This window comes from Camelina sativa, chromosome 6 (genome assembly GCF_000633955.1).
Source record: "Camelina sativa cultivar DH55 chromosome 6, Cs, whole genome shotgun sequence".
Classification (NCBI taxonomy): domain Eukaryota; kingdom Viridiplantae; phylum Streptophyta; class Magnoliopsida; order Brassicales; family Brassicaceae; genus Camelina; species Camelina sativa.
In genome coordinates, this window is record NC_025690.1 from 5,578,542 (window position 1) to 5,588,962 (window position 10,421).

The 10,421-nt window shown below is 35.6% G+C and overlaps 2 protein-coding genes across 2 annotated transcripts; both read right to left on the reverse strand.

Annotated features, from left to right (window-relative positions):
* On the reverse strand, positions 828–2,209 carry LOC104790474 (probable galacturonosyltransferase-like 10). The gene has a single exon (XM_010516233.2). It carries the CDS (start codon positions 2,072–2,074, stop codon positions 983–985), a length of 1,092 nt encoding a protein of 363 aa, XP_010514535.1. The 5' UTR covers positions 2,075–2,209; the 3' UTR covers positions 828–982.
* Positions 4,466–9,748, reverse strand: LOC104790475 (ABC transporter B family member 15). Its single transcript, XM_010516234.1, has 7 exons — positions 9,301–9,748; positions 8,974–9,028; positions 8,656–8,834; positions 8,113–8,570; positions 7,055–7,595; positions 6,078–6,971; positions 4,466–6,003 (listed from the first exon to the last, which is right to left on the reverse strand). Exons 1-7 carry the CDS (start codon positions 9,535–9,537, stop codon positions 4,633–4,635), a joined length of 3,735 nt encoding a protein of 1,244 aa, XP_010514536.1. The 5' UTR covers positions 9,538–9,748; the 3' UTR covers positions 4,466–4,632.

Consider the following 10,421-nt stretch of genomic DNA (forward strand, 5'->3'; position numbering starts at 1 on the left):
TTATGAACAGCTTCTTCTCCACAACCTTTGATCGGAGCTACAGCCTTAGCTCTGATACCAAATCTAAGAACAAAGAACTTGAAATATAAGAACACCTCTCTTATTATTGATTTAGAAAACTCTCTCAAAAACTAAATCTCTCTCTCAAGTCTTATGGAACACTTCTCCATAGACTCCTATATTTATAGGTTTAACTTTTCCTAAACCTATTAGAATTAACATATTACAACTTATAGATTTTAGGAACTTTTCCTCTTTTCTATTCTATCTCTTTTGGCAACTTCCTAAGAGATAGCTTGTTCCTCAAGTTGGGATTATCCACCGTCTGGGGCAAAAGTTTGTGTTTCTCATTCCAGATTTTGGACATGTCGGCTACAAAAGAAGAGACGTGAGAGACCCTATTGTATAATGTGGCTTCCCATAGTGACTAGTAAGCCATGATTTCCATTGATCTCTGTCTCTTTCATTGTGGGGTGTGTTTGTTCCATAATTGACCTTGTACGTCATCATTGATGTGTCTATTTATAAATACAAAACTGTCAAATACATATTGTGGAAAGTATAATAGATTTTCCATGTAAATGGTACTGCAAAAAAAATAAGTGTTACACAACTGTTTAAAATAAGAGGAAACCCCCGTCTAAAGCCTCCATCTATTAAATTTCATTTATATGTAAGAATCATTAACATTTTTTGTTACATGACGAGTTGACGACATAAGTAAAATTTTCTGTAACGCTTGCTAAACCTTATTTGTTCAATGGACACAAAATATGACAACTAATTCCTTTACTCAGGATGATGTAAAAGCCGAACAAAAACAGACCTTGGTCATAACCCATATATTATTTGGTAATTCGATATAAATCAATATCCTCGAAGTATTTCAGTTTTATGTACATCAAAAAAAAAGAAAAAAAGAAAAAATAGAATCCATGTAATGAGTAGACAAAATTTACCATACCAAAAAAAAAGAAATAAATCAAAGAATCTCTAACTCTTGATTGTACTGAAGATACTGTCTCTGTGACTTATGAAGATCATAAGGAGCCCAAAGATAATCAATCGGACAAGGCTTACCATCATCAAGCCTAACCCATGGCTTGCCTTTCCCACTCCAATGTATCAAACTAACCGGACCAGGATGCAACGATCTACAACTACTCACAACGTTGTCTCCACCTAGACCATGCTGGTTCCATTGATGATCAATAGCTTCAATCTCACCACCAAACACAAGTAGAAAAGGCGGTAACGAACCCAATTCGTAGATTCTCTTATCTTCTTTCTGAATCTTCATCCAGTTTTCGATCTTTCTCGTGTAATCTCCTTCTCTCCATCTATCTAAATCGATAACCATCACTCCCGTGTTGAAATAACAAGGCGTTTTCGAATCGAAGACGCTCGAGAGTTTCCGGTCGGACCAGAACTGATCTGTGAAGTACTTTGTGAAATTTGCGTGGCAATACTCTGGTGCACCTATTGTTCTTGACCCGGATAACGTAATCTTCCATAGTTTCTGAATATCGTCGACTACAATCACATCTGAATCGAGGTAGATCACTCGGCTAACGCACGAAGAAAGGATCTCGGATAAGTAGCTTCTTGCGTAATTCAAAGGACTATCAAGAGCTTGTCTTATAGACGAAGAGATCAGATTCTTGACCATGGTTTCATCAAAAGTGTAGACTTTGAAACTCAAAGAAGGGAAAACAGAGGAGAGAGTCTTAGCGAGCGAACCCTGACTTGAACCGGTCGCAATGAAGTGGAAGAAGATGTTTTCAGGACAAGAAGTGTGTTTGAGAATAGAATGAACTGCAGATACCGTGCCTCGCAAGTAAGCTGGATCTAGTGTCATAGCTATATGAACAGCTGATGGATCACAAGCTAACAAGAGTCTGTTTTTGGCTAAAACAGAGCATTCGAGACCGTTTTGATATGCTGGAGCTTCCATGAAATCTGAAGATGCATCGTCAAACGATTTTGGAAGCAATCGAATCGATCCAACGGTGAAGATGGCTGTGGAGATTATAATGAAGATTATTAGTCTAGAGACGAATCTTGAACTAGACATCTTTAGAGAGAAGTATGCCTATGATTTCTCAAAAGCAAAGCTCTTTTTTAAGGTTTAGTCTAGAAAAAAGTTTCTGGAATATTTGAAGAAAGAGAGAAAGGTCGAGGAAGAAGACGAAGACAAGAACTGAAAACGCGGTTTTGTAAAGAAGATGGTCAAAATTCGCTCTTTTAAAACTCGTTTTTCTTTTATGTCACTATCATTGTTTTTTTTTCCTTAGATATTTTTTTTATTTCTAGAAACCCCTAAAAATTTACTATTTTTATTCTATCACAGTCAATTCAATACAATTTATATAGTATTTATTTAGGACATTTAATGGAAACGCGGCAATAAAAAAATATATCGGTAAATACTATTGTTCATTGTGTATGGTAGCAAAGACTAAAAGGATACTGTCTAGTTCAATATTTCGCATATATCTCTTCTTAATTTATTCAAAAGTTTTTGTGAATTTCGAGTTGTTGTTCATATTCAACTTTAAGACAATTACTACATTCTAAGCCGAGACAAAGATACTAAATCAACGATATATAAGTTTAACCTATTTTTGTTTACAGAAATAAATGTTAGGTTTAACGAACTCATCATAGTCAACATTGACATAAAGTTTTTATTAAATATGAAAGGTTAACTAATTTTTTTATAATAAATTAATCAAATGAATACGCATGGAAACGTATACATTACACGCATCGACATAAATGTTACAAATACAAAGAAAAGCATGTTAAGGCTGTAGGAATCCAGCAATTTTAGAATATGGGTTGATAATGGTCCAATGAACACATGGCTCCATGTGCCTTTCTACTTCTTTCGATATACAAAAACTATATATAACCTTTTTAATAATATGTAACTATTGACTAACGCCCAAAAGATAATAATTATATTTTAAATGGTCAGCTCACATTCATTGGATGCGATGCTCTTCTTATGTTAAAAATTATTAAAAAGTGTTTGTGTTCTACTACAAAGCATGTGAGTATTCCTCGTTTAGATGGATTTTATTTGCAGGTTTTCACTGATTTCTATGACTAGAATTTGTTGTTTCCCTAAGTAGAGTTTATTAAGTTCTCTTGTACTAACAGTGATATACTAATTGTAGTATCATGCCAAACAAATCTAACCGTTGCAATATTTTACAAGACCCAATATTTTATGTTTTAGTATTCACATTTTGAAAGTTAACACATTAATCTCTCTGGGTAAACAAATTTTCTTAACTACTATTTATAGTATTGATAAGTTCCACACAACAAATGCTCAAGGCTATTAAAAGTCGAAATGGTAGACATCACCAATTTTTGTAGATATATTTTGATCTGAAAAAATATGAACGAAAGAAATAACCCATATTGAAAAGTTATGAAAACTAATATTTCGAATAGAAAATAGAAGATATTTCAGAAGAGTCGTTATCGGTTTTATGTTTAATCATGCAAAACTGCTTTCTTAGGAAATTGATTTTATTTTTCTTTCAAAAAAGTTCATATTTTCTACCAATTGTTCAATAAAGTTACATTCGAAAACAAGAAACAAAAATACAGTGTAATGTTTGAATACAGCTGTATGTGCGGCTGTGGGCTGGCAATTTCATTATTCTTTGTAATGAGTGTATATCTCACTTTGGAATCATGTCTACCTGATTACAAAAGTTCCTAACATTATACCAGTTCTAGCGACTTCTCATTTTAGAAGCAACTTAACAAAAAAGAATCGTTTTGGTACGAGTTGCTTTCAATAATGTCAAAGCTGGTGAAATTTTTGATTATAAATTATCTCTGTATAATAACTTTTATTTGTTATTTACTTTATATATTATATCTATTAATAATACCAATGTTAATTTATGTTTTGCAAAATTGCCTATTTTTATCACAAGAAATATTATGAATATTTTCTAGTAGGAAGATTTGGTCTTTTCATCGTCTCATATCTGTACTTTTTTTTCATTAGAAATATAAATAATTCTCAAAAAAATTATAAAATGTTTAACAACTAGTAGTGTCCAGTACTCATATATCCCGTGAAATATAAAACGGACCTTAATAGTTCTCAAGTCGTGGCCTTTAAAGAAATGTTCTCAATATTATAAATTTTACCAATTTGGCCCAAAACCGGCTCATTACCATTTTCTTTTGATAACCATATCAAATTTCATATTATTCATGAAAGTTACCCATATCTTAGAGCAGCCCATCACTTGAATAAAAGTTAAACTTGGGAGTAAAATTAAAGTGGATTTATGCCATGTTCCAATGATTTCACATCATGATTCGAATTGTTGAAGATGTGTAAACCTCATATATTAAAACTTGTAGATAAGAAGAGCTTTTTCTTTTTTTGGCAAGATAAGAAGAGCTTTATCTTAAAACTTTGAGACTAAAATTGTGTAAACGTTTACTTTATTTATTATTATTTTTTTTAACATTCCTTTGCTCTAGTGTTGAAATCGTATCCTGCTTCAAACACATGACTTTTTGGACAATTTATTTGCTTAAAAACAATAAAATGTTGTGGTCAATTTCATTAGAAATGAAACAACATTTTTTTAGTTAACAAGAAGTTGTCTGAAGACTGACCAATGAGAAGTAAACACCTGTAGGACCTTTCGACAACAAGGAAGAGTGAGTCCCACGTTCCACAAGTTTCCCTTTGTCCATAACTGCGATTGCATCACAGTTCTGAATTGTGCTCAGTCTATGTGCGATCACTACACTCGTCCTCCCAACCATCACGCGCTCGAGCGCATCTTGCACCACCCGCTCTGACTGGCTGTCTAAAGCGCTTGTTGCTTCGTCTAGGAGCAACACTGATGGGTTCTTTAGAACTGCTCTAGCGATTGCAATCCTCTGTTTTTGACCACCTGATAATTGTACTCCTCTGTCTCCACAGTAAGTGTCGTATCCATCTATTAACGATGTGATGAAGTCGTGAGCGTTCGCTGCTTTCGCCGCCTCGATAACCTCGGACTCGTCGATCTTGTCACATGCTCTTCCGTATATGATGTTCTCTCGGATAGTCCCAGCGAACAATGTTGGTTCTTGGCTAACCAAAGCTATGTGTTGACGAAGTGATCTTAGATGATACGACCTTATATCACGACCATCGATTTTCACAATACCCTTTAACGGGTCATAGAACCGTTCGATCAAGCCGATAATAGTTGATTTACCTGACGCGCTTGGACCAACGATCGCTGTGGACTTCCCCTCGTCTATCTCAATGGAGAAGTTCTTGAATATAGTCACATCCGGTCTAGTCGGGTAAGAGAAATCCACGTTGAGAAACTCAACTCGACCTGTTAGTCTTACTGGCTTATATCCATCTTGATCCTCTGGATCAATAGATGTGTAACGATCCAAAACAGCGAATACAGACCCGACAGCGTCTGAACCTTTGGCTAGATCTGTGGTCATACTTCCAGCATCAGCAATGACACGACCAGTACTAACCAAGATCATAAACGTTTCGAACAAAGCTTTAGCCGTGATGTACCCATCTTGTATCAATCTACCACCGTACCAGAAATCCAAAGCCCAAGTACACGACGTGAGGCTCTGCGACATCGCAAGCCCGAACCCTGCGAACCACGACTGGCGGATGCTTTCTCTCCGTGGACTTTCTTGGGCCTTTTCGAGCATTTTCATGATACGTTCTTGTGAAGAAAACGCTGTGATGGTTCGGACGTTGGAAACAGCCTCTGCGGCTAGTTTGCTACTTTCGTCTTGAGCCTTGATTGCTTTTTTTGACATGCTTTTGAGTAGAACACGGCGAGTATAAAAGCAAACAATAATCACTGGTTGCACCGCGATCATCACTAGTGCTAACCTCCAAGCTATGACCAAACCCATTGTGAAAGCTATGGTTACAGCCGATACGGTTTGTACCACTAATGCCATCCGATCACCTACCAACGATCTCACCTACAACAAAGAAAAAAAAAAGATCAAGAAACGCTATAACATTGTTCGTTAAGAAGATTTATGTACTTACGTACCACATTAGCATCTTTTGCGAGTCTAGAGCAAATAGCGCCGCTTGAGTTCTCATCTTTATCGAACCACCCGACCTCAAACGTTAACACCTTAGAGAGCATACGTTCTCGGATACGTTTGGTTAAATATTCACCCATGTATGCGAAGTTGTAGTGTTGGCTGACATTGATCAAGAATGAAAGAACGGCTAGGCCGACAAAAGATAATGCGTAGATCCTTGTTTTCTCCTTGATCTCGTCGTGGCTGGTAAGAAAATAAACAGACACCATCGACCCCAAAGAATACGCGTACGCTGGCTGTATGGCTCCAAACAAAGTTGCACTTATGCAACCATACAACGCTTGTTTCCATTCCGGTAAATTCATTGCCAATAGTCTCTTAAACGACGGTAATTTCGGCTTGGTATCTTCGGAAAGATTCTTCACAATGCTTGGACCTGTAAACGAGTTAGCAGAGCTTGAACGGCTAAGAGTGGAGACTCTAGAACTACTTCTCAAATCTTTGTTAGGATCCGGGATTGGACCCATTTGTACATTGACGTTGATGTTTATATCTGAGTCTTGCTTTTCGATCTGTTGTAAGCGGACTAATGAAGCGTATTGACCATCTACGTTTTCCATTAGCTCATCATGTGATCCAGTCTCCACAACCTGACCGTTCTGAACCACCGAGATAACATCAGCATTGCGGATGGTAGAGAGACGGTGAGCGATAAGAATAGTTGTACGACCAATCGAGGCGTTTTCTAAGGCTTCTTGAACTACTCTTTCGGATTCAGAGTCCAATGCGCTTGTTGCTTCGTCTAGAAGAAGAATTATAGGCGATTTGATTATTGCGCGAGCGATTGCAATCCTCTGCTTTTGTCCTCCTGACATTTGCACTCCTCTTTCCCCAACCTATTTGTTTACACAAAAACTAACTCAAACCTCCGCTAAAAAAAATTATGTGATCGATAAGTCTTTCAGAACTGGGATCTAACCTGAGTTTCGTAGCCATGAGGTAGCTGAGAAATGAAATTATGAGCATTAGAGGCTTTGGCAGCTTCCATAACATCATCCATGGATGCATCTTCTTTACCAAACAATATGTTCTCCTTTATCGTTGTGGCGAAAAGTGCTGGCTCTTGGCTAACTAAACCCATTTGTGACCTCAACCACTTCACCTGTAGCTTATCAATGGATACACCATCTATTAGAATCTCTCCAGCAAGAGGATCATAAAACCTTTGCAAAAGCGAAATCACGGTTGATTTCCCCGAACCGCTTCCTCCAACCAAAGCCACGGTTTTGCCTGAAGGAACTCTCAGACAAAAATCCTCAAATATCGATGTTTCAAGTCTCGATGGATACACAAACTTTACGTTCTTGAACTCGACTTCTCCTCTAATGTTCTCCAACTTGTGGCCATCAGGGTTGTTGGAATCAATCTTGGGAACTCTGTTTATCACTTGCATGATTCGCTCCCCAGCTGAAGACGCCTCAAAGAAGTACTTGAGATTAGACAAACCACCACCAAGTGATCTGAAGCAATAACAAATATACCAAAATTACCAATCAAGATCATGATACGGGTGTGATATATTAAAGAGTATTTATCTTTCTTTTGTTACAAGAAACAACTAATGTATTTTGTTTTTACCTAACCCTACAAGAAAAGAAAAAACCCCACTAAAACACTCACTACTCATATATAGACATGTTAAGTTAAACTAAATTACCATAACATCCAAAAGTGCATATGGAAAAAATATATATAACTTAATAATAGAAATATCCATCTTTTCATTTTTTTCCTACTACCATAAATACATATTTATTAAATTATTAATGAACCAAAATATATATATTGATTGAAAATTTTTGTGAAAAAGTATTTCTGTAACATTTTGTATATGATACTAATAATATTTACTTGTTGAACTTCTCATAGAATTTTTTATATATATTTTAATTGTTGCAACCGTTTTGCATATATCACACTGTAAATATAGTATTTATTTTTTTTCGCACGGGTCATCTTTTAGATAGAGATACTTACACGCCACCGATAGCAATAGCAGCAGCAACTGCAAAGACGGTACCACCCTCAGCACCATGGTACATGACCATCCGGCTTCCGTACCAAGACATGAACCCCCACATGGCGAAAGTGATTCCATTACTTCCAATGGTGATCCCCTTAGCTAGTCCTTGTTTAATCCCTAGCTTCACCGACCCTTGAAGCGCGGTTGAGAACTTGGATATGGTCTTCCTCTCTCCTGAAAACGCATAGACGGTTCGTACCGAAGAGATGGCCTGCTCAGCTACAAAACCAGCCTCATTATACTCTTCACGTATCTTCGTGGAAATGCTTATGAGGGCCCGTCCATACATAAGGCCAGGAATCACTAAGAGGACAATGAATGGTAAGCCAACTATGGCGAGTTTCCATAGCAAGACAAAGCCGACTATGTAGCTTCCAACGAACATTGATGCGCTCATCAAAAAATTTGGTAACTACACCAAATCAAAACCCGGTTTAGGAACACAAGAAAATCATGATAAGGATTATGAAAGATAAATCATGATCATGATAAGCGACCTTTTCACTAAGGACGTCTTGGATGAGGAAACTGTCACTAGAGACACTAGTGATAACATCAGATGTGCTTGTGACATGAAGATCAAAGTAACCCACATCTTGTCGTAACACCGCTCTTAAGTACCTTTCTCTCATTCTTGCTGTTTGTCTCTCCCCTGTTCTTGTCCAACAATATCCTTCTGTTTTTTTCAAAAAAAAAATATTAAAAAAAAAGTTCATCCCATCCACGAATTAATTAATTTTAAAAAATCGTTAATTTTAAATTGGTGTTAGTCAACTAATTAGAAAAGGAAAGGTAACATTATTAGAAAGGCTTACCAAGGAAACACACAACCCAAGATCCACAAGCTACATAAAGCAAAGCTACAGCGTTCTGTTGATTACAGAAAAACAATATACATCATAAGTCCTTTTTCCACTTGCCTCATCCTCATGAGTATATATAAAAGTGCATGTGTCATATATGGATTAAATTCTAATAAAAAAAATGACTATGAGGAGTCAATCAACTTATTTATATGTTTGTAATTTTGTTGTTTTTCTGACAATATGTCAACGGATTCTGGAAAATAAATCATCCAAGTAACTTGAACAATTTGTGATCATAATTAAGATATATATATAAAAAACTAAAATAAATAGTACCTTGGAGATGCTTTGCATGAAGGTTTCAGTGTTAAAAGATGAACCGCCAAGGTTGTTCATGAGCTTGCTTGTGATGAGAAGAACAAGTGGGGTTGTGAAACCATCACCGATGGCTCCGATGAACCCTAACCCCATCAGCACCCAATCTACACGGTCGGCGTGCATGAATATCGATCTAACGCTTCCCAAACCCTTCATCTTATTCTTCCCACACTCTTTCTCTTCTTCTTTACCCATATATGTCTTTAGTACCAAAAGAGAGAGAAAGAGAGAACGAAACGACACCTTGACCTTAACGAAACGACAAGAGTTTGTTTCTCTCTCTCTGTTTCTTGGAGAGGTTCTCTTTTCGTGCAGTAATTAATATTATATAAGTGGAAACATTTTTTTTTTTCCTTTTGCTTCTTTGTTATGTGATGTTTTAGTTCACATTTCTCGTCCATCGAATGTTGTAGCCAGCGGCTATTTATAGAAACCGAGAGAGAGAAAATCCAGTTGGCTTCTCGGAACTTCGGCTGCTTAATAATGTTACATGTTTTGGTCAGTTATAAATTAATCAAACATATAACTTTTTTGAGAAAATATACTAAAATGATAAATGCAAATTTTATCTAATTAAATTAATGATAAATAAATTATATTATTATTTTGAACTTCATTATTCATAATTATTAGTTAACTAGATATAATGCGGGTAAATTTTTTTTTTTTTTTTTGAGGATAATTAAGTAGTAATATACATGTTTTTAGATTTTATCTTGTAACATTTTAATATTGAACATGACTTCTCATATATCATTTTAATACTCTTTTAGTTTCATTATATAAGAGTTTCAAAGTTTTTTTGCTATATTTTCTTAAATTTCTATGTATAATTTTATTAATAGAACAATCTATGAATCATGTATATTATACTATACTATACTAAATTATATTTTTATTTTGAACTTCATTATTGATTATTATTAGTTAATATCCATACAAAAGATTTTTTTAAAATATATGTCAAAATAAAAGTAAGTCATAAAAAAAGTAAAATTAGCATATATAAGAGACAAAAGTAGTTAATGGGCAATTGTCATAAATACTACTAAAATAGGTTTTTATTCTAAAAAAACCAC

Bases quoted from the DNA above. Each gene is read 5' to 3' on its own strand.
- LOC104790475 (XM_010516234.1), bottom strand. From the start codon at position 9,537: ATGGGTAAAGAAGAAGAGAAAGAGTGTGGGAAGAATAAGATGAAGGGT. The intron at 9,029-9,300 runs GTACTATTTATT...TGTAATCAACAG, and splicing joins TCATGCAAAGCATCTCCAAG to AACGCTGTAGCTTTGCTTTA. The intron at 6,972-7,054 runs GTTAGATCCCAG...GTAAACAAATAG, and splicing joins CTCATGGCTACGAAACTCAG to GTTGGGGAAAGAGGAGTGCA.
- LOC104790474 (XM_010516233.2), bottom strand. From the start codon at position 2,074: ATGTCTAGTTCAAGATTCGTCTCTAGACTAATAATCTTCATTATAATC.